General features: G+C 47.3%; 1 protein-coding gene across 2 annotated transcripts in view; it reads right to left on the minus strand.

Moving 5' to 3' along the window:
- Positions 1 to 25,212, minus strand: part of HTT (huntingtin) — a 2,178,328-nt gene that overhangs the window by 514,259 nt on the left and 1,638,857 nt on the right. For both annotated transcript variants that reach the window (XM_086964158.1, XM_086964157.1), the window contains one exon: positions 14,011 to 14,109. In XM_086964158.1, the coding sequence (XP_086820284.1) occupies positions 14,011 to 14,109 (99 nt within the window). The remainder of the gene's footprint in view (positions 1 to 14,010; positions 14,110 to 25,212) is intronic.

Genomic DNA, 25,212 nt, shown 5'->3' on the forward strand with positions numbered 1-25,212 from the left:
AGATGCCCCACAAGCCTCGCTGGCTGTGAAAGAAATGCGGCCGTGGTGAGAGCCTTGCAGGGCTCAAAACAAACAATGAGCCTCCCTGGGCTCGCACTACGAAATGCGGCCTTGGTGGAGTCCCTCACGGGGGACTCAAACTTGCAATTGTCCCCGGAAGCCTCGGGGCTCGAAATCATAGTAATACACCAGCATGGGGGGTGGGGGGGGGGGGGGGGGGGGGGTGGTGCGGGCACCGGCAATGTGCCCCAGCGCCTCCCCCTCTTCCCAAGGTAGCACGGGGCCCTCCACTCACCGGGTCTGTGGCGGGGCTCTTCTCTGGTGCTCCAGCTGCTCCCTCTGCGCTGTGGCCGGTCTCCTGGGGCGGTTCTCCTCCGTACACGGGAGCCTCGCTCGCTGCAGCACTCCTCCGACGGTCGCTCTGGTGCAGGTTACCACGGGGCTCTCCCTTACTCCTGGGAGCCCTGTGGAAGGCGCCGGCTGCAGCCCTCTTCTTCTCGGGCTGCCCCGCGAGGGCGGGACTTCCGGTCCTGGCCCCTAGAGCTTCCGGGTCATGGCGGGAAGCGCGGCGGTCCAGCAGGGAGGACAAAGCAGCTTGCTTTCACAATCCGGGGCAAATACCGGGTGGGCACCGGCTACCCTGAAATATATAACAAATCGAGGTGGGCACTCGCTTGGGGTCCCAAAATAAATAGGGAGAAGGTCCCTGGCGGGGTGGGCACCTGCCAGGGGACTTTAAAATATCGGCAATGAACGGGGCAAATGCCGGGCGGGCACCGGCTGAGGACAAACAGCGCTCCCAAGCGCCAGTGGCCAAACAAAGCGCTCCCAAGCGCTACAAAGGCAAATACAGCGCTCCCAGCGCTAGAGGGGAAAGCAAAGCGCTCCCAGCGCTAGGGTTGCACCAGTCCAGTAGAAAGTCCTTCAGGAATGCAGCAAGGCAGGGGGGGGCAAGGCTGGGCCAGGGGCCAGTTCACTGGGCCCTCCAGGCAGGAAGGCAGTCCAAAGTTGCGGTTCCTCCTGGCGCCAGCAGCAGCAGATTACACAGCATTCCTTTGTTCTGGCACAGGGTGAGGGGAGAAACCAGTCGCAGCTGGTTGGTGAGCACTCTAGATGTGCTCAGCCCCTCACTCTATTCACTGGCAGGGTTAGGGTCATCAGTCGCACCACAGTGGACGGAGCCAGCATTGTGTGGGGAAAGCCCAGCCCTATTCAGGACCCAGGTGCACTCCTCCCCAGCCATCAGCATGCTAATCTCACACTCACCACCGGGGCAGACCCATCCAGACTCCTGGAGCCAGGCTCACCAGCCAGCTCCAGCCAATCACACGCCAGACACATTTTACATCAATATGCCCACTTCTGGAAGTGGCACTTCCACACTAGACACAATCATGCCACATACATCATTGTGCAGCATTCAATCACACGAGTCCGCACATACCAAACTCGAGCCTGCACTCTCCACACATCAGGAATTAACATGGTCACATACATGCCCCATGCATGCCATTCTCACACACGCACTCAGAGAGCGCACGCCCTTTACACTGCGCCACAGTGCTAAAGTGCACAAACACCAGAAATCACTACTACTGGGTCACTAGTACAAAGCAAAAAGTTTAGGGGTGAACCTGCCAAATGGGCCAAGTCCAACACCCGCCAACGTCTCCGGGTCGCGCTCTGACCCTTGCGGCAGCCGCCAGCAGCACTGGGCCCCGAAGACCACCAATCCTCAGGGAGAGGGGGGTACTGCTCCGTTAATGTTACCGGGCACCAGGGCCTGAAGCAACGCCCGGAGCCTCACAGCAGCACTCCCTGGCAGCAGCGCAGGCCTCTTCAATGATCGCTGGGCCTCAAGTTACACTTTGCGCCGTTTCGCTACAGGGCCGCGCTGCCTCTGTCCGCCTGCAATCCCAGCCGACGCCATGCCAAATCAAATTCTGCTGGGCTCCACGGGTTCCTCACCGCGTCCCCACACCTGCCCCTCGCAGCATGGGCACGAAAGACGCCTCTAAAGGAGAAATTGCAGGATCACTAGGGGTCTAAGGATGAAGCTCTAATAAATCACGTCCACCATGTTGGCTGGCTGGCCACGTCCATCATCAATCAATTGACTCAATGAAGGAAAAAGGACAAACAGGCGTACACAAATTGGATTTCAGAAGGAAAAAAGTATATTCTTTTTAACTTGAATCAAAGTCACAGTTCAATGGTTCTTTGAACTAAAGTAAGCTGGCAGTCCGAGCTAGTACCGAGACTGCACTGTCCTGCATCCAGATAGATCATATTTTGAAATATTTCTTATGCATGCCACGGCCTTGTAGAGCAGTCTTTTAGTGTGGTGCAGTGATTCAATACGCTAGTCCATTCAGTGACAGAAGGGGCGTGGGCATCTCGCTAGCGGCGAGCTTGGTCTCTCTTTGCCACCAGGTAACCCATGGCTACTAATGCTCAGGTGCTGCAAGGACCTTCCGAGTTTTCCATGATGGCCAACAGGATAATCTTAGCATCAAGTTCCAACTCTCTATCCAGTGTGTCACTAAGGATCCCATTGACAGCCCTCCAGCATTAGAGGATAACCGGGCATTCTCAAACAGTGTGGAAGAAGGTGCCAGTCGAGGAAACGTGTCAGAGACAATCAGTGCTGGTCCCACTGCCCTTTCGTCATCGCCAAGCGGGAAGGGAATAAAATGTTTGGAAATATTTAAATTGGATAAGGCAAAACCATAGAGATATCGCCAGCAGCTTAGGTGCGTTCTTGGCCTCCACCTACCCAGGTCTGGCTCTCATTGTGTCCAAAATAAAGGCAGGGGATCCAGTGAAATGATCACTAAACATTTATAGAGTCCAGAGATGCATCCCTTCCCCAGTGTATTGAGTAATAGGCCTTCGAAACGTGGTATTAATACTAGGATTCTGGTTCATTAGGTTCATTAGGTTCATAACATTTATATGGGACGGTGCTGTAAGGTGTATAGAACCACTACACTCTACAAACTTCGAGCCTCAACTCAATACACAATGTACTTCACTCCCCAGCCCACGTCAAATTTATAAAAAGGTTTTCCTATTATGGTTAAGAGCAATTCATTGTATCATCATCATGCACGTAAATTATGAACAATTCCATCCGGTTCTTTTTTTTGGTCGTTTTATTTCCGTGTTCCAGTCTTTTAGTTGTCAACAGCCACAGCCAACATGTGTTTAGTCGCTTTTTTTGGGGGGGGGGGGGAGTGTTCCCGCGACTTCCTCAAGGCTGTATAAATGTAAACATACAAGGCACCTATGTATTTAATGTGACATGACCTCTTACAGGCAATAAACATTACATATTAAAAGTCATGAAACGTAATTGTTCAACACAAGGTACGACCAACCCGAATATACTGAAAGTATAGGTTAAGATTGGATAAATCTCAATTTCCGTATAAGTACATGCCTCTAGAAACGAGGATGACTATAACCTGAATATGATGGAGAGATTTATTAAATAAGGGTTCCAAACGTCTAAATATTTGCAAGTCCAACCTTATTGCCATAAGTGCACTCACTTGTGAAAAGTCGTGATTAAGATAGGTCATGTGTTTGTGCTCTTCAGTGAATAGTGCAAAATGGAGACTAACTTGTGATCAATAGAACAATCCCGATGTCACTTTACGGTGAAAAAGTGAAAAGGTGAGTACACCGGCAGACATTGCAACTAATAGCCGTGAATCAAATAAATACCTAATGCTTCAAATCCATAAATTCTGTAAATTGAAAGAAAACAAGACAAGGTGTACAATACACTGTAGTCAATGTACTCGTAATCATTATGTGTAATTCAATTCAACCAGACCACCCTATGTTCCAGATACCAACACCTACTTTAAATATAGTGATACTTCCAACCCACATTGGGGTTCCAGTTCATGCGACGTGTCCACAAAAATCAGTCCAATTCGCTATCTCCTTTTAAATCTTAATTCAGGGTTCTGTGGAATCCATAAATGAGAAGTTAGCTCATACCCAGGTTTCTTGCGCTATCAACCAATCCACATAAACAGGCCAAAGCTGCTTTGACGCTCTTTATCTGCTCCATTCCGACGTCTTATATAACATATATCTATAAAAATCTAGCAGACCCGTGGTAGGCAAGTCGCATCTTCATTTTTATTTCTGTCATTGCCCCCAGCTGTATATCTATAAAGTCTCTACAGGCATATGTCTTTTAGTACACTCTACAGCACATTCTAGCCCACTTTCGACTGACTGTACGTTAATACATTAGTCTGGACCGCCACAGAGTATGTCTTAAAAACAACCGGATATATCGGTATCTAATAACCCACATGGCTGCTTTTAATGTTCACTGAACTGGTACGAGTGTATTAGAACCTACAAATACATTTCGAAAATAGCACTAGACATTTATACCGGTTCCCATTACACTAGATCCCTGCTTTGACCCCGGTTGAATACCCGTATCGTTCGCAGCCAGCTCTAATATTGAAAGCCAATCTATTACTGTAGGCAGTTTACTTCAAAGGACCCGTATCCGAGGTCGCTAATTTACCTATGACCAATTACGTCAATCCGCCGTCCACTCGGTCTCTACCTCACCTTCAATATCTGTCTGTCCTGGACAACACGCTGCTCCCGTTCGTAACAGAGTTTGGTTACAATCTCCAGAATGCTGGTTCTCCTGCCTGTATAAAAGCCCGCCTCTCCTTTCAGAGTGCATGCTTGAGCTTCATTACGTGGTCGTTATTATTATTATTTCTTGCATTTATAGGGCGCACAGCTACCCAACAAAGGGTTTCCCGGCGCAGTAGATCCAATTGTTAATATGGCTTCAGAATACTAGATATTAAACAGCCACGTTTTTAAGGCCTTTCTGAATTTAATGCAGCTCAGCTCAGACCGCAGTGTGTGTGGCATTGAATTCCAAAGTGATGGTCCAAGGAATGAGAAGGACTTGCCACCCATGCATGACAGCTTGATCTTTGGAATTTCAAAGTGGTTGGCCGTGGAAGACCGGAGGATCCTGGAGGGACGATAGGGGTGCACCAGGTTTTGCAGATATACATCGTTGTGTGTACGTGATTGACAGCGGACAGAATAGATTTGCCAAGGATGGCCGCCATCTTATAATAGGCATTTCTAAACCTGGTTAGAGAGTATGTACCGTTTTATTGATATAAAAGGGCACTAAGTAAACGTGTTATAACACGAAAACCAGTACTCTACCATAACGTGTTTGGTCATTGAGGCACAGAGTACTGTGACCCTTGAAAATTCCGACCACAAAACACGTGTGCACTCAGATAAGGTGCATGCATGTGGTGTACTACATCTGATGTGGATTCCATTCTTGATGTATATAATAAAATTATAATATAAGTTGCGTATAGTGGGCACCTTTTTTATTCCATGTCCATGAAAAACATGGATCTACATGCAGTGCTGTGGGTATCTACATAAGGTGTGTCAGTGAGAGTGTGCTCTTATATCCTCATTCTCTCCATCTTTTAAGGTTAGAACATTGTTATGGGTATTTGAAACAAGATACAATTAAAGCATTCACTATAAACAAGACATAACAGAGTTCTGTTATCCAAAATTATAAAATCTTAAAAAGAAAAAAGGAAGAAAACAGTTGCTGTGTTGCATAATCATAGCTTATTCATAGTATTTCTTATTATTATACATTTTCATAGCAAGAACTCCTAACGTTGGCGACATTCAAACATGAATACTTGAGATGCATTATAATCAGACAAACAGACCCTGTGTAAAGTTCAGTTTTGTATTCACCTACCCAGGAAGTAGTGCAATTCCTGGTCGATGTTGAGCCCGCACTCTGTACTCCTAAGCTTCAATATCCAAAACGCCTCTCTCTCTAACGTAGGGCTAATTCTCTATTACCCTCTACCACATACAACACCATGTTGCAGACATTAAGATACGGAAGGCTAGTAAATTGCGGAGGGATGAACGTGACTACTCTAGCGGGAGGGTATTAACTTTTGCCCGTAAATATGATCATATGGTCCCCAAAGATAACCAACAGGGTAATACTGAGACTAAATCTATAAGTTCAAGTTCGACCTCCATGGACACAGCCCACACAAGTGGCAGTGAGGCCCAAGCTACTAATACCACCGCAAATAGTAACAATCGTTTTTTATTGGAGGAGAATCAAAAGAGGCAATCGGGAATACAAACGTTCTGCACAGGCAGAAAAACAAGGAGGGGAAAGAGAGGTAGGGCCAGGGGACGAAAGACAGGGGGTCAGGACAAGGTCTTGGACCAAGAAGAAGTAACTGATGTTAAAATTATAAATTTAACTGATACCTGTCTGTCCAAAGATGTTTGCTCTGTTCTGACAAAAGGAATTAATTTTTTCCCAAACAGTATTGGGATGTGTGCGATATAAAAATTGACTTGTTCAAGTTTGTGAGATGTTTAAAGCTAAAAAAAACACTTTGAATCAACAAATAATGAAAATAAAAGTTTGGAAAGGAATTTGGGTGTGATAGTGTCTGATGAAAACTCAATCCACAATATTTTAGACACATGTTTGTTGTTATCTCTGACTGATTGTGTGGATGAGGTGGTGACTTCAGAGATGATTATGAGGGATCTCAATATCACAACAGATTACAACATTTCAAGCAATCTGAAAGAAAAATCTAAGTGGACATCCACATTAACATCTGGGAACAATATAGATTTGTTTCACAAACAAGTACTAGCGGATTTGGACAGACATGAGGACAGGAATAGTATTACTAAAACCAAGAGAGACGATTTGACATTTGGAGAAAGGGTTGCTTGAAAAGTACTTTGCAACAATAGAGATATTACAATAAGGGAGGCTGACAAAGGGGGTAGCATGGTGGTGATGCGTGGAGTGTTATGAACCTCTCAATACCAAACCCATGTGGGCACTTACAGAACATATCAACACACAACTAAAGAGATGGCATGGGCTGGGGCTGATCGATGACAATGAACTTACTTACCTAAAACCTGACAGACCAAGATATCCGTGTATTTACACATTGCCAAAAGTGCACAAAATAGGACCCTTTCCCCTGGGTAGGCATATTATTTCTGGAATTGGGGGGCCTACAGAGAGGATTTCTGAATTTGTGGATTTTTTTTAAAACCTTTGGTGTATAACCTACCATCTTTCAACAGGGACACAAAACATGTTCTAGGTATACTGTCTGTTTTTAGCTGGGATGATAACATGTATAAGGTGACTTTAGATGTTACCGCATTATATATAAGTATCAAGAGAGCGCCAGGACAAGTGGCAATAAGGAAGATGCTTAACAGCAGATCCGCCAGCGCCTGGAACCATACTGAAATGATAATCGAAATGGTTGAACTTATACTAGACAACAACGTATTCCCGTTTAGAAATGCCCATTATAAGATGGCGGCCTTCCTTGGCAAATCCATTCTGTCTGCTGTCAATCACGCACACACAACAAGCATGTAATGACGCTTGCGCACACACTCTGAAAGGAGAAGCAGGCTTTTATACAGGCAGGAGAACCAGCATTCAGGAGATTGTAACCGAACTCGGTTATGAACTGGAGCGGTGTGTTGTCCAGGACAGACAGATATTGAAGGTGAGGTAGCGACAGGGCGGACAGCGGTTTGACGTAATTGGTCATAGGTAAATTAGCGAGTTCGGATACGGGTCCTTTGAAGTAAACGGGCTACAGTAATAGATTGGCTTTCAATATTAGAGCTGGCTGCGAACGATACAGGTATTCACCCGGGGTCGCAAGCAGGGATCTAGCATAATGGGAACCGGTATAAATGTCTAGTGCTATTTTAGAAATGTATTTGTAGGTTCTAATACACTTGTACCAGTTTGGTGAAAAATAAAAGCAGCCATGTGGGTTAGTAGATACCAATACCGATATTTCCGGTTGTTTTAAAGACATACTCTGTGGAGGTCCAGACTAATGTATTAATGTACAGTTAGTTGAATGGGCTAGAATGTGCTGTTTAGTGTACTAAAAGAAAAGACATATGCCGGTAGGGACTTGATAGAAATACAGGTGGGGGCAATGACAGAAATAAAATGAAGATGTCACTTGCCTACCACAGGTCTGCTAGATTTTTATAGATATATGTTATATAAGATGTTGGAATGGAGCAGATAAAGAGAGTCAAAGCAGCTTTGGCCTGTTTATGTGGATTGGTTGATAACGCAAGAGACAGGGGTATGAGATAACTTATCATTTATGGATTCCACAAAACCCTGAATTAGGATTTGAAAGGAGATAGCGAATTGGACTGATTTTTGTGGTCATGTCGCATGAACTGGAACCCCAATGTGGGTTGGAAATATCACCACATTTCAAGTAGGTGTTGGTATTTGGAACATAGGGTGGTTTGATTGAATTGAATTACACATACATTGACTAAAGTGTATTGTACACCTTGTCTTCTTTTCTTTCAATTTACAGAATTTACGGATTCGAAGCATTAGGTATTTATTTGATTCAAGGCTATTAGTCACAATGTCTGCCGGTATACTCACCTTTTCACTTTTTCGCCGTATAGTGACCTTGGGAATTGTTCTATTGATCACAAGTTACAGCCTCGATTGTGCGCTATTCACTGAAGAGCACAAACACATGACCTATCTTAATCACGACTTTTCACAAGTGAGTGCACTTATGGCAATAAGGTTGCACTTGCAAATATTTCGACGTTTGGAACCCTTTTTTAAGAAATCTCTCCAACACATTCGGGTTATAGTCATCCTCGTTTCTAGAGGCATGCACTTGTACGGAAATTGAGATTTATCCAATCTCAACTTATACTTTCAGTATATTGCGGTTGGTCGTACCTTGTGTTGAACAAATGGTACAGCCAAAAACAAGGAGTGGCGATGGGCTCCAGGTTCTCTCCCTCGTATGCCATTCTGTTTATGGGTTGGCTCGAGGAGAGGAGAATCTGGAGACCAGAGGGCTCTTAGTGGAATGGTTCCATACTTTATTGGGGAAGGTATATAGATGACTGCTTCATGATTAGGACAGGCACACAGATAAAATTAAAGGAATTCTTTGGGTATCTGAACTCTAATGATTGTAACATACGGTTCACATCAGAAATGAGTAAAACCAAGATCTAATTTTTGGATGTTGAATTTTTTGTGAAGGACAAACAGATTCAGAGTAGACTTTTTCGCAAACAAACAGCATGCAACTCATTACTACACGCATCTAGTGCACACCCACAGCAACAGATACGCGCAATCCCCTATGGGGAATTGGTCAGAGTCAGACGCAACTGCAGTGTAGACACTGATTTCGAAGAACAAAAGAAGGGGATTTTAACAAGATTTAGAGAGAGAGGTTATGATGGGTTAACTCTTAAAAAAGCAGAACTAAGGGTTGATAAACTGAAGAGAGATGGCACACTGAAAGATAAGCAAATGACATAGACAATAGCAGAGACAATAAGAATGATTACCGGATAGAACAACTGGTCGGGGGTACTCGGGCGCAGTTTATATAAACACTGGCACTTACTACGGGCTGACAGATCTCTTAGAGATCACATCACAGAAGAACCAAACATTACATACAGGAAGGGATTATCATTGAGAAACATCTTAAGTCCTAGTTACCCTGCAGCACCAAACAAAGAGAACTGGTTGTCTGAACACACAAAAAGTTTTTATGGCTGTGGCCAATGCGTAGCTTGCAAATGGGCCATCATGAAGAAAACTCAGTTTCATGGTCCCACTGGCAAAACGTACGATATCAGGACCAACATCAACTGTTTGACTAAGTTTGTTGTGTATGCCGTAGAATGTAAATGCAAAAAGAAGTACATTGGCAGCACTATTAGAAATTTAAGAGAGAGGATTGGGGAACACATATGGGCAGTCAAACAGGGTGACATGAGGTACCCCTTGGCTGCGCATATATTTCCATCTACCCTTCACAAATAACTAATAAATGCTTTGAGTACTATGGAATTGATCAACACCGAGATACCCCAGAGAGGGTAATAGAGAATTAGACCTATGTAAGCGAGAGGCGTTTTGGATATTGAAGCTTAGGAGTACAGAGTGCGGGCTCAACATCGACCAGGAATTGCACTACTTCCTGGGTAGGTGAATACAAAACTGAACTTTACACAGGGTCTGTGTGTCTGAATATAATGCACCTCAATTATTCATGTTTGAATGTCGCCAACATAGGGAGTGTTTGCTATGAAAATTTAAAATAATCAGAAATACTATGAATAAGCTATGATCATGCAACACAGCGACTGTTTTCTTCCTTTTTTCTTTTTAAGAATTTATAATTTTGGCTAACAGAACTCTGTTAGGTCTTGTTTATAGTGAATGCTTTAATTGTATCTTGTTTCAAATTCTCATAACAATATTCTAACTTTAAAAGATGGAGAGAATGAGGATATAAGAGCACACTCTCACTGATACAACTTATGTAGATACCCACACCACTGCATGTAGATCCATGTTTTTCATGGAAATTGAATAAATAAGGTGCCCACTGTACGCAACTTATATTATCATTTTATTATTTACATCAAGAATGGAATCCACATCAGATGTAGTACACCACATGCATGCACCTTATCTGAGTGCACACGTGTTTTGTGGTCGGAATTTTCAAGGGTCACAGTACTTTGTGCCTCAATGACCAAACACGTTATGGTAGAGTACTGGTTTTCGCGTTATAACACGTTTACTTATTGCCCTTTTATATCAATAAAACCGAACATACTATCTGACCGCGTTTAAAAATGTCCATTATAAGATGGCGGCCATCCTTGGCAAATTTGTTCTGTCGGCTGTCAATCACGTACACACGAGCACGTAATGACGCTTGCGCATGCACTCTGAAAGCAGAGGCAGGCTTTTATACAGGCAGGAGAACCAGCATTCGGGAGATTGTAACCGAACTCGGTAAAGAACTTGAGCGGTGTGTTGTTCAGGACAGACAGATATTGAAGGTGAGGTAGCGACCGGGTGGACGGTGGTTTGACGTAATTGGTCATAGGTTAATTAGCGAGTTCAGATACAGGTCCTTTGAAGTAAACTGCCCACAGTAATAGATTGGCTTTCAATATTAGTGCTGGCTGCGAACGATTCGGGTATTCAACCGGGGTCACAAGCAGGGATCTAGCGTAAAGGGAACAGGTATTAATGTCTAGTGCTATTTTAGAAATTTATTTGTAGGTTCTAATACACTCGTACCAGTTTAGTGAAAATTAAAAGTAGCCATGTGGGTTATTAGATACCAATACCGATATTTCCGGTTGTTTTAAAGACATACTCTGTGGAGGTCCAGACTAATGTATTAACGTACAGTTAGTTGAAAGTGGGCTAGAATGTGCTGTTTAGTGTACTAAAAGACATATGCCGGTAGGGACTTTATAGATATACAGGTGGGGGCAATGACAGAAATAAAATGAAGATGTCACTTGCCTACCATGGGTCTGCTAGATTTTTTATAGATAGATGTTATATAAGAAGTTGGAATGGAGCAGATAAAGAGAGTCAAAGCAGCTTTGGCCTGTTTATGTGGATTGGTTGATAACGCAAGAGACAGGGGTATGAGCTAACTTATCATTTATGGATTCCACAAAACCCTGAATTAGCATTTGAAAGGAGATAGCGAATTGGACTGATTTTTGTGGACACGTCGCATGAACTGGAACCCCAATGTGGGTTGGAAATATCACCACATTTCAAGTAGGTGTTGGTATTCGGAACATAGGGTGGTTTGATTGAATTGAATTACACATAGTGATTACGAGTACATTGGCTAAAGTGTATTGTACACCTTGTCTTGTTTTCTTTCAATTTACAGAATTTATGGATTCGAAGCATTAGTTATTTATTTGATTCACGGCTATTAGTCACAATGTCTGCCGGTGTACTCACCTTTTCACTTTTTCACCTTAAGTGACATCGGAATTGTTCTATTGATCACAAGTTACAGTCTCCATTGTGCACTATTCACTGAAGAGCACAAACACATGACCTATCTTAATCACGACTTTTCACAAGTGAGTGCACTTATGGCAATAAGGTTGCACTTGCAAATATTTAGACGTTTGGAACCCTTTTTGAATAAATCTCTCCAACATATTCGGGTTATAGTCACCCTCGTTTCTAGAGGCATGTACTTGTATGGAAATTGAGATTTATCCAATCTTAACTTACTTTCAGTATATTCGGGTTGGTCGTACCTTGTGTTGAACAATTGCGTTTCACGACTTTTAATATATAATGTGTGTTGCCTGTAAGAGGTCATGTCACATTAAATACATAGGCACCTTGTATGTTTACATTTATACAGCCTTGAGGAAGTCGCGGGAACACCCCCCTCCCCCAAAAAAGCGACGAAACTCCTGTTGGTTGTGGCTGTTGACAACTAAAAGACAAGAACACAGAAATAAAACAACCAAAAAAAAGTACCGGATGGAATTGTTCATAATTTACGTGCATGATGATGATACAATGAATTGCTCTAAACCATAATAGGGAAACCTTTTTATAAATTTAACGTGTGCTGGGGAGTGAAATATATTGAGTATCGAGTAATAGTTTACTTTCTCCCCGGAGGCTGCAATTGGGGACAGTCAGTTTGCCGCAGGAATTGTCCAGAGCACGCTGCTGCTGTAACTATCAATAAAAGTGAGTGTTCTGGAGTTGAAAGTCCAAAGCTAATTCTTGGAACGACCTGATACTGTGTCCCTCCAAACATCAAAAGGAGTGGAAATGCCTATTAAATCCCATTTAGCTAAACTAGAGAATTGTGCTGTTTCGGACAACCAGGTACCAGCCACAGCGGCGTCGCTGCTGTTAATTTACCAATTTTTGTAAATGCAGCATGCCAGCAGAGGATAGGAAGTCGCAAGACTGGGGGCAATGGGAAGGCCCCCACCACTGAGAAAGTTAAGGGGTCTATGAGGGTCAATGAGTTCATGTTCCAATCTGTTAGTGGGGGTCATCTCTGTCACTGAACAGCCAGTCATTAATAGGCACCATGTGGGAGGACAGCAGTAAAATGTATTGTCCTCGTGGTCATTTGTGATGTAATTGCACAAATTTAAAACAGGTACCGACTCAAGTTTTCTCAGCGATTCCATTACCTACTAGTGACAGTGTGTTAACCAAAATCAAATGGCTCCCTAACTCTTCCCATTTGAAGATTTATTATGGCTGGAACTTTTTTAAATAAGTGTCAGGCACACTGGACACCTTTGGGAAAGTATGCCAATCAACATAAATCTTTGAAGCATGTTAATCCTTTTCAGTAAATATCCTGTTAGGTGGTATTCTGAATTTCTGAAGCAATTCTTGTTCCCAGATTTGCTATCACAACGCACTTTCTAGTATGATTTTTGATCCAAAAAAAAGGACCTAGCGCTGCACAAGAGACTTTTTTTTGTTTTTTAAGTGAAAAGGGTGGGACACAGAAACTGAGAAATTGGGATATGCATGAAACCACTGGGTGGTGCAGTGGTGCAATTTATAGAGGCAAAGTTAGTTATGGATTTTTGTACACACCAATAAAGTTTAGATTCCAAATGTTGCCATATTTTTGCAATATTTATATGGAATTTAGGTTCAAGTCATCACAACCCTTCAAGCTAATCTCAGGATGAAACTGTAGAAAAAATCAAGGCCTATGACAAAATCAAATTCCTGCGTCTGTTGGAGCGGGAAACTGTACTACAGTTGCAGTGCACATGTGGCATACAACATACATCAGGGAACCACTATGTATTAAGGACTGCAATTCCTTATTAACTATATTTGGCAGTTCTGGGTCCTTAAACAGTTTTCAGAACATGTACATTTTACAAATACACAGGAACACAATACTCATAAAACAACCTTTTGAAGGATGTTAAATCACTGAAACATCCATCCAACAGAATCAACGTCTTCCAGCGCCATATTATGAAATTATTTTTTTGTTATCATTCTGATTGCTATTCACTTACTGTGTGCATTTGCATCAACTTCATCTTCATTAATTTCCTTTGAAGAACTGTTCTTTTTCCTTTCTGGACAAAGGAGTTGATCTCCAGGCTGAACTGCAACTGTGGTCACATACATAAAGTTAACAAAATGAGTGTGTCAATAATACTTTTAGTCCAAAAGAAACAAACAGTCAAATACAAATGTCATTATTGAATTGCATGTACCATTCTAGGAGCTACCATGCTGGCCTGTTTCTTGCGGGTGTATGGTGTGCGTAGTGGAGGCTATTCATGGACTGCTTTTCCAATACAGATGCAGGACTTAGGCCGGTCCCATACCAGTCTGTCAGGATGAAGTTAGATACCCTCGTGACTGGTCTTCACATGAACGAGGAATGACAGGGACACTGTGCCGCGTGTAAAGAGGCACAGAAGTTAAGGCCAGTTCAGCAGAACTGTATTGCAATGATACAGATGAGAGATGCTGTGAGCAGAGCACTGTACAAGATTAACAGTCAACAGTGAAAACGCTTGACAAACGTGTTTATGAGAAAAGAAGGACACAGGGGCAACTTAAAGACCCAGTGGCGGATGCGTGAGATACTGGATGGGTGAGGGCCACACTGCCATCCCAGGCAGGGGCAGAGAATAAACTCTCTGAGATGTATTTCAGGCTGTGATGATCATCAATATTGACTTTATCAATATTGAAATTATTCTTCTATAAATAGAAAATATCAATGAGTGAAAATGACCGAAACTGGCTTAGCTGATGTGTCTGCAGAAATAAAACCGTTTAAGAACAGAGAGAAAGACCTGTTGAGTGACACACTGAGCCTGCACATATTGAAGATAGAGAGAGGCACTCCAGGTGAAATAACGAGTGATTTATAGGCCAGAACAGCCTCAAATGGACCTCTTTATTGAAAAACCGATCAAGACTTCCCAAGCCAAAGGGAATATCAATGTTCTTCTTGGTGTGTAAGGCACATAGCATGCTGATAGAGGCTTCGCCAGGGGACCCTCAGGGGCCTTCAATCACCTGCCTCCACAACTACTATGATATAGATGCAATTCTCCTGGAGGCCAGTCGACCCGGCCCCACCCGCTATGAGAACACAATAATACTCCTGTTTCCCGTTTCACACTGGCCATCTAGACAAAGGCACAGTTTTGATGGGGTGAGAAAGAGAGTGAGAGACATTTATTCAATATTTCAAGAGAAGATTATTGCTATGAACTAGGGAAAGCTTAAGAAGTCAATAAGGAATATTAGAACACTAGAGATGGAGGTGATGCACAAGTTACTTACCTTCGGTAAAGCTATATCTGTAAGAAACAGTACTTAGTGTTGGATTCCTTAACTTATTATATCCACAGGCGTCAGACTGGATCCGGAAAGTTTTGCGTAGCAGTACCCCTGCGCATCGGTAGGCGTAGTCTGTGGCTCAGCGTTCGTCGTCGGCGTCGTGATCGCCGGGATGACGTCGGAGTACTTAGATGCCGCCCTCGCACTCTGACGTCAGTTCTTCTACATAGCTTTCAGCGCCAGGAATGCAGAGCCATGCCAGAAACCGACACTGGTGCCATGAAACTAGGGCCCTCAAAGGGAAATACCTTAACCCTAGATATCGGTTTGCAGAACGGGGAGGATGAGTGGGGCGGTAAGGAATCTAACACTAACTACTGTTTCTTACAGATATATAGTTACCGAAGGTAAGTAACTTGTGCATCTGTAAGAAACAGGTTAGTGTTAGATTCCTTACCTTAGAATAGATACCCCAGCAATACCAACTCCGGTGGTGGGTTTACGAACCAAGATCACACCAGAAAGTCCTGGAGAACGGAACGGCTGAAAAAGCCATCTCTCCAGACTTGGCTGTCCAGGCAGTTGTGTCAAGCAAACGTGTGCAGCGAGGGCCACGTAGCTGCCTGACAAATATCCTGCAATGGAATTCCCCGACCCAGGGCAGATGTAGCCACCGTGGCCCGAGTGGAGTGGGCCCTCAGCCCAACAGGAGGCTCCTTTCGAGCCAAAGAGTAACAGACCTTGATGCACAACACGACCCACCGAGAGATGGTTCGTTTGTGCACCGCCCGTCCCTTCTTCGCGCCCATGTAACCAACAAAGAGCTGGTCGTCCACCCAGAACTGGCGTGTCCGATCTAGGTAGAAGGAGAGCACACGTTTTGGATCCAGACAGTGGAGCCTCTCTTCCTCCTTCGAAGGATGCGGAGGAGGAAAGAAGTTTGGCAAGGTGATGGACTGCCCGATGTGAAAGGCTGTGACTACCTTGGGCTGGAAAGAAGGATGAGTCCTCAGAACAACTTTGTCCGGATGGACAGAGAGGAAAATAGGTTTAGAGGATAGAGCCTGGAGCTCACTCACTCTCCTGGCAGAGGTAATGCAGTTTTAAGAGTCAGAAGATGAAGAGGACAGTTATAAAGTGGCTCAAAGGGAGCACACATCAGATATGTCAGATTAAGATTTAAGTCCCACTGAGGCATCACAAAGGGAACAGGAGGAAACGTGTGAGTGATGCCTTTAAGGAGTCTATTTACAACAGGGGACTTGAAAAGAGAAGATGGATCAGGAAGCCTTAAGAAGGCTGAAATGGCCGAGAGGTAGCCCTTAAGAGTGTCCAGAGCAGAGCCCTGATGGGCGAGAGACAGAAGGAAGAGAAGAACCTCTGAAAGGGGGGTAGAGGGTGGATCCACAGCCTTTACTGTGCACCATGCCACAAATGTATTCCACCTGCAGGCATATACCATCTTTGTGGAGGGACGCCTGGCTGCCAGAATCACATCACAGACTTCAAGAGGCAAGTCAAATGGCCTCAACTGCCGCCGCTCAATCTCCACGCATGTAGGCGGAGACTGGACAGGTTCGGATGGAGAACCGTACCCCGCTGCTGCGACAGAAGGTCCTCCTGAAGAGGCAGACGAAACAGGGGATTGACTGGCATGCTGAGTAGCTCGGGATACCAGTATGTTCGTGCCCAGTCCGGAGCCACAAGGATGACTTGGGCCCGGTCTCGCCTGATCTTCTTCAGCACTCTGGGCAGAAGTGGTATAGGCGGAAAGGCGTACAACAGACCGCAGTTCCACTCGTGACGAAAAGCGTCGCCGAGCGAGTGCCGCCTGAGAAATTCCAACGTGCAGAAGTGAGGACATTGCGCGTTCTCTTCGGTGGCGAATAGATCTAACCAAGGCTCTCCCCATCGCTGAAAGAGACCTTGCACCACGTCCGAGTTCAGACGCCATTCCTGATCCATCATGCACCGGCGGCTAAGTTCGTCCGCCATGGCCTTCAGAGAACCTGCCAGGTGTTGCACCACCAGGGTGACGCCCTGGTGTTCCAGCCATGTCCAGAGGCGCAGAGCCTCCCGACAAAGGGTCCACGACCCCACCCTGCCCTGTTTGTTGCAGTACCACATGGCGGTGGTGTTGTCTGTGAACACCTGCACTACACTTCCTCAGACAGCGGGAAAGAATGCCTTCAGTGCAAGACGGATCGCCCGCAGCTCCAGAAGGTTGATATGGAGCCGAGTCTCCGCCGTAGACCAGAGGCCTTTGATCTCCTTTTCTCCCATGTGGCCACCCCATCCCAGGAGGGACGCATCTGTCACCACTACATGCTCCGGTTGGGGAAGGGAGAGAGATCTGCAGCTGACCCAATCGCAGTTCATGAGCTACCACTGCAGCTGTCTCGCTGCCCTCCGAGATCAGGACGTGGTAGGACAGGTTGCCCTGATGCTGGGCCAATTGAAACTTCAGGTCCCACTGCAGAGCAAGCATCCGCCACATGTCGTGATGCACCTGTAGGATGCAGGAGGCCATCTGCCCCAGGAGCCGCTGCGTCAACCTGACAAGACTCGGGATAAAGGCTGAAAGATCGGAATCAGAGTGGAGGATAAACCCGAAACTGCGCCGAGTCCAGAACCGCTCCGATGAAGAGGAGCGTCTGAGAGGGGCACAGGTGCGACTTCGGCACGTTGATGGAAAACCCCAGCTGGTGCAGGAGGTTGGACATAGTCTTGAGGTGGGAGACGACTGTTTGGGGCGAGCCCGCCTTCAACAACCAATCGTCGAGATAGGGGAAGACTGAAACCCCTAATCTGCGCAGATGAGCTGCAACCACCGGCATCACTTTCGTGAACACCCGTGGGGCACTGGTAAGGCCGAAGGGTAGCACGGTAAACTGAAAGTGCTCGTGGCCTACCGTGAACCGCAGGTAACGCCGGTGGGCCGGCAGGACGGGGATATGGAAATATGCGTCCTGCAAGTATAACGCTACCATCCAGTCTTCTGGGTCCAGGGCAGCTAGGACCTGAGCCAAAGTCAGCATCTTGAACTTCTCCTTCTGGAGGAAGCCGTTGACGCTCCGTAGGTCCAAGATAGGGCGTAGGCCCCCTTTGCCCTTGGGTACCAGAAAGTAGTGGGAATAGCAACCACGTCCTTCTTCTGGCCCAGGAATGTCCTCAATGGCCCCCTTGGCCAAGAGGGCCGTAATTTCCTCCTGCAGAAGTTGCAAGTGATCCCCCGACACGCGGTGGTACTGCGGTGGCATGGCTGGAGGAGTCACCTCGAAGGGGAGGGAGTAGCCCCTTTGGACGATTTGCAGCACCTGCCTGTCCGACGTGATGGTACGCCAGTGGGGGAGGTGATGGCGGACCCGGCCCCCCACTGGCGAGGAATGGGCCTGAAATGCCGGACTAGGAAGGCTTAGAGGCAGATGCTGCAGGGGCGGGTGTGGACTGACCCCGGCGGTAGCCACGTCCGCCTTGAGCCTGAGTCTGCGGCCTGTGGCTACCTGGATGTGTGGAGGCGCCCCTTCCTTGGCCACGAAAGGAGCGAGAGGCGGAAGTTTGCTGCCGTTGGCCTAGGCCAAAGGACTTGGCCGTAGCCCTGGAGTCCTTGAAACGCTCCGGCGCAATGTCCACCTTGTCGCCAAAGAGGCGACGGCCATCAAAGGGCATGTCCATGAGTGTTGCCTGGACATCCCCATAAAAGTTGGCGGATCTCAGCCAGGCGTGGCGGCGAACCTCCACCGTCGTTGCAATCGCCCTACCCAGCGAGTCCGTGGTTTCGAGTCCACACCGAATGGAATAGAGTTCTGCGTCCCACCCTTCTGCAAGGGTTTGGGTAAGCTTTGCCCGGGCCTCCTCCGGGCACTGCGGCAGCACTTCCGCAACCGTATCCCACAGAGAGTGGGTGTAACGGCCCAAAAGGCAGGCGGTGTTGACAGACATGAGCCCCAAACTTAGGGAGGAGAACAGATTCTTGCCAAACTGATCGTACCTTTTGGATTCCCGATCCAGGGGAGCGGTCGGGAATGCGGTCTGGGAGGTAGAGACCTGGATCACCAGGCTCTCGCGGGTGGGGTTAACGGACAGGAAGCTGGGGTCGCCTAGAGCCGGGCGGTGGGATCGGGCCACGTTCCAATCTACAGGGAGGCCTGTAGAGGCCTTGACCAGGTGCCTAGCAGAGCGTCAGTGAGAGCTTCGTTGAACGGCTGGAGAGGCTCCGAGGAGCATGCCTGCGGTTTGAGCACCTCAGTGAAGAGGTTAGTCCTCACGGCCACGACATGGAGCTCAAGAGCCAAGGCCTCGGCTGCCCTAGTCAACACCACGCTGTAAGCAGCCCCCTCCTCCGTAGCCACGGTAGGAGGGAGACGAATCCATCGTCTGGCGAAGTGTCCAGACCACTGGCCTCCCCCAGCTCGCCTGTAGTAGCAAGAGTAGTAACCTTCTCCTACTTCTAAATTCGGAACTCTCTTTATAGCTCCATTATAAGTCAAACTATCACTTCTTGTAACAGGTGTTTCTCTGAGAAATGTGCTGATCTGGGGAGAAGGTTTGACGGAGCAGAAAGAAATGGTAGCACATAGCCATGCTGAATGAGTGGAAGGGCCCATCTGTCAGACATGAGAGACAACCACGCCAGAAGAAAATGGTAGATTTTGTCTCGCCACTAATGGCAAAAGTGTTTGGTGACTGTTGCAAAAGGGGGGGGGGAGTCACTGGGAATGCTAGTGCCCATGTTGACCTGCAAGTTGCCTACCAAATTCATATGCCTGACCTCGAAAAGATGAGGGTGACTGCAGCAGTAGCTGGGGAGACCGGCCGTCCCTATATGCCAGCCATCTAGAGTGATTCAGAAAAGGGGGTGGTGATGAACAGAGTGTCTGAATTAAGCAGAACACTCTTACCAAGTCCAAAGATCAGGGCTTGATCCATCACCGTTTTTTAGCTCACTGCACCATCCCAGCTCAGAACTTGGCTATATGCAAATTAGTATGACCCTGGCTCAGTGCATCATGGGAACAGGGAAGACCAAACTACCAAGCCAATTCTTATACTGGGAAGGAAACAAGCTACCGGGGACCGGTTTCTGGCATTTCAGCCGTCTTCGGCCCGGCTTGCTCGAATCCTGATGGTGCAATGAGCTAGGGACTCACATCTGAGTATACCCTTCCACGCTTATGGTGGACAAAAGCGTTGTATAAGGGTGCTGTGACAGACTGTGTCGAAAGCGGCGGAGAGGTCGAGTAGAATGAGGGCCACTGTTTCTCCGTTGTCCAGTAGTGTTCGGATGTCGTCTGTCGCTGCAATGAGGGCGGTTTCGGTGCTGTGTTTGGCTCGAAATCCTGACTGAGAGGGATCGAGGGAGTTGTTGGATTCAAGGAAGGCGGCGAGCTGGCTGTTGACGGCTTTCTCAATTACTTTGGCAGGGAATGGGAGGAGGGATATGGGGCGATAGTTTTTAAGTTCAGAGGGGTCTGCTGTGGGTTTCTTCAGGAGGGCGCTGACTTCGGGGTGTTTCCAGCTTTCTGGGAAGGTAGCAGAGTTGAATGAGCAGTTGATGACATCGCGGAGATGGGGTGCGATGATGGAGTCTGCTTTGTTGAAGATGTGGTGGGGGCAGGGGTCGGTTGGCGATCCAGAGTGGATTGAGTTCATTAGGCTGATGGTGTCTTCAGTGGTGATTGGGTTCCAGGCGCTGAGGTTGTTGGATGGCGGTGAAGGTTCTGAGGGGGGTGGGGAGGATTGCTCGTGGGGAATGTTCTTGAAGCTGTTGTGAATGTCGGCAATTTTGTTGTAGAAGGAGGATAACGAGTCGCAGAGGTTTTGGGAGGGAGTAATGTCGTTTGAGGCTGCGGTGGGGTTGGTGAATTCTTTGACGATGTTGAAAAGTTCCTTGCTGTTATGGGCGTTGTTGTCGATTCGATCCTTGAATGCCGATTTCTTGGTGGAACGAATCAGTTGGTGGTGTTTGCGGGTGGCTGCCTTGAAGGTGGTCATGTTGTCGGTGGTTGGGTTTTTTCTCCATGTTTTCTCTAGGGTGCGGCATAGCTTCTTGGATTTCTTAAGGTCATCATTGAACCAGGGAGCCTTTTTGTTACCTGATTTGATCTGGCGGTTTTTCAGGGGTGCTAATTCGTCAGCGCTGTGAGTGATCCATTGCTTGAGTTTGGTGGTAGCTTGGTTTGGGTCCAATGAGAGGGTGGGAGGGTTTTGGTTAAGTGATGTGAGGAGTTAGTCGGTGGTGATTTTGTTCCAGTTTCTTCGAGGAATAGGTTGTGGGTGGTTGTGGATCGAGGTGGTTTTGTAGCTGAAGTGAACACAACTGTGGTCCGTCCAATGGAGAGCTGTGGTGTGATCGAAGGAGATGTGTTTGCAGGAGGTGAAGATAGGGTCGAGCGTGTGTCCGACTACATGGGTGGGGAAGTCAACCAGTTGTTTGAGTCCGAGATTGGCCAGGTTGTCCAGAAGGGAGGTGTTGTTGCTGTCGTTTTTGTTTTCCAGGTGGAAGTTGAGGTCTCCAAGTAGAATGTAGTTCTCGGAGGCGAGGGCATGTGAGCTGATGAAGTCAGTGATGTCATCGCTGAATTTTTACGGGTTCCTGGAGGCCTGTAGATGAGGGCGCCTCTAAGTGTGGTCCTGGGGTCGGTGTGGATCTGGAAGTGGAGGTGTTCGGCAGTTGCAAGGATATCGTCGGAGCTCGTCGTGATTTTGTTGGTGTTCTTATGGACGATGGCGATGCCTCCTCCTGTTTGGTTGGTGCGGTCTTTGCGGATGATCTTGTAAGCGTCCGGGATGGCTATGGCGATGTCGGGTGCTGATGATGTGTTCATCTTGGTTTCTGTAAGGAAGGCGATGTCCGGTGATGCAGTGTCGAGTAGGTCCCAGAGTTCAGTGGCGTGTCTGTGGATCGAGCGGGTGTTCAGCAGGATGCACTTCAGGTGATTAAAGTCGGAGCTGTGTTTGGAGGAAGTGGGTTTGGTGTGGGTTTTGATGCAGGCGTACTTGCAGGAGTGGCAGGCGAATGGACCGTGGGTACGTCCTGGGGCAGCCTCGTAGCATTGTGATGTGCGTCCGGTGTTAAGGGCTAGGAGGGTGGCGGCGGCATACGATATGCGGGAGGGGTACGATTTGCGGGGGCCAGGGGGTCTGGCGCTGGGCGCGGTCCATGCGCGGACGGGCGTAGACGGGCTTACCTTTGGCGCACCTTCGGCACGCATGGGGCGCGAACGCTGCGCGTGACCGTAGGTACCCAGAGCATAAGTGCACCCCAGGCCTACTAGGGGATGCAGCATGTATTGTGCCACCCCTGGCTGGCCATCTAAACAGACACAACTGGCTGGTAACACAGCTGGGGCAAGGTGGTGTAATCACCCTTTGCTTTAGATATAGTATACCTATATTTAACCCTAAAATGGACACATATACTCCTATAAGTCACTCCTATGGCAGGCCTTAACTATCCTGGAGGCAGAGTGCTTGGAATTATGTGAGATGGTGCTCTAGCATGAGCTGAGCCTGTCTGCAGCTTTCAGAACCAAGTCCTTTAGCTGTTTCCATGATAACGCTATACCATATACTCTTAAGTGCATTATAATCCTCGCGGTTATTGCTAACTTTGGCCAAGCATTATCAAAACATGTCGAGTAAGGTGTCATACGAATTGGAATACTACCCCCTCGCCAGTTCATTTAGAGGGACACGGCATGTATGTAACTGTGAACCCCGGTTAAAGTTAACTCGAGTCTCAGCATCACAAAATGGATGCTGCCACCACAGACACAAGTCTGACCTCCTGCTGCTGGGAGTCCTTCCAGCGAGGGAGGCTTGGACAAAGGGTTTCCTGCCTTGGGACGTGCTAACACCACCCCAGACAGGATTTTGTGTATTGAGGTAGGACAGGCTGAAAGGAATGAGACACAAGGTGTCCCTGTGCATACCCTGGTTCAAACCAGTTGCTGGGGCACTCCAGCCCCAGCTCTGGCGCGAAATCGAACAAAGGATAGGGGGTGTAACCACCCCCTTCCTGGTCCCACCCATAGGAGGCACCTAGTCATAGTACAGCCCCCTTTAGGAGAATAAATGTAGGAGCTGGTCCCATTCCAAATTAGATTATCCTGAATTGAATCTACAAGAAGAAACTCTGGACTTCGACGTTCTGCTCCACAGAAGACTGAAGAAATCTCCCTTGTGGCCAAGGAGTGACCACCCTGACCAAGCAGGCACCATCAAGCATCCTAACGGTTCACTTTATCGTCCTTACTACCTGGAACCAGACTTCAGAGCCCGACGAGATCAGGACTTCCAGACCTCTCCGACCTCTACGTACATCTGCAGCACAGCTGAGATCCGTGGGTGCGACGAGACATTTGGGACCGGCCATCTTGAAGTAACTGCACTTCGCTTCCAGCACCACTTCAGAGGCATCCTCGAGAAAGTGCTTTGGGGATTGAAAAGCCCCAGCCCCGAGCAGCTCCTGCACAGAAGACCAGCCCTCCAAAATCCACGAGATCTGTGTGGGGCCTTTTTGCTTGATTGCTGCTCGACGCGTTGTCTGGTCACTTGCCGGCTGGTTAGTGGCCTCCTAGACGACGATCCACGAAAACTACATCGCTGGTCTGGTTGCTCCAGACTCGTCCTTGCTTCCCTGCAAAGGAGAAGCACCCCGCACCCTCCTGGTCCGCACCAGACGCCTTTTCCACTCACCGCGTGGGTTGCCTTTGCTAAGGCCTGTTGACGCCGAATCCGGAACCAACACTGCCGACAGCGAGAGCCTGCGTGGGACAGCTCGTGCCTCCATCCTGGTAGTCGAAGACACTCCTGGTCCATGTGGCTGCAGAGTCAAGCGTCCACTCTTCACCTGATCACGACGACAGCATCTGGTTCCTTCCTGGTTCCACTCTGGTCACTGGCTAGTGACTTTGAACATTGTCCCCTCTGCTTTCAGGTCTTCGTCTTCCTCGATCCACCCTTGGATCGCTCCGGACAGCTTCCTCCTGGTCGCCTGCAGCATCTTTCTTCAAGGCTCCATAGACTTCGACGCGGAAACCCGACACACTTTCACACCTATGCAACCGCAGCCCGTGGGTGAGGTAACGAGAGATTTCGGTGCTCAAGGGTAGATTGACTCTCCTAGTTTCCAGGTATCCAGTCGTTTTAGTCCTAGCTAGTCGGAACTGTCTTTTACTTACCTTTTCGTAATTTGCACTGTCCATTGACTTTGTTCCGCATCTCGCGTGTGAGATTACACTCTGCACACGCGTTCCGTGGGCCTCCTGCTACTTACCTAAGGTTAGGGTAGTGTAGTACCAGCGATCCTACAGCCTTTGGGCAGCTCCATTCCTTCTATCGATTTCCTTATACCATTTACTTAGTATTTGGTTTGTCGTGCAACTAGGGCACCATTGTAATTTGTGCAACTTAACGTATTTTTCTTAAGAGTCTTTTCATGTGTTTAGCCCTCTGATATCATTAAGAGTTCAGAGGGGTTTGTTTGTAATAAATATATTGTTTATTTTCATAACAACCTGTGTGGTGTCCTTTCATTTGGTATTCAAGGGGTTATATGTGGTAAAACAGCTGGCTTCACATGCCAAAAGAGTTTAGCCTAAGACTGCTTTGTCCATGCTACCATTAGGATAGCTGGTCTATAAGGTTGACTTAAAACCAATCACCATAAGGGTAGTTTGGACTGATACAAGGTGATCACTAGAACTAGTGAGCATCATATATCAGGCCAACTTCTCACAATGGGCAACAGAAGAACACCCGCTGCGGCTGTCTGCCCAAAATCATGTACTAGCTACTGCAACCGGCGCCGCCCAGCGGGACATGCCGGTGCTTCACCCACGCCACAGACGATCCGGGAGGCGCAGAGGCCAACGACGTGCACGCTCTGCTTCTCTGATACGCCCCTCACA

This window comes from Lissotriton vulgaris, chromosome 3_2 (genome assembly GCF_964263255.1).
Source record: "Lissotriton vulgaris chromosome 3_2, aLisVul1.2, whole genome shotgun sequence".
Lineage (NCBI taxonomy): Eukaryota > Metazoa > Chordata > Amphibia > Caudata > Salamandridae > Lissotriton > Lissotriton vulgaris.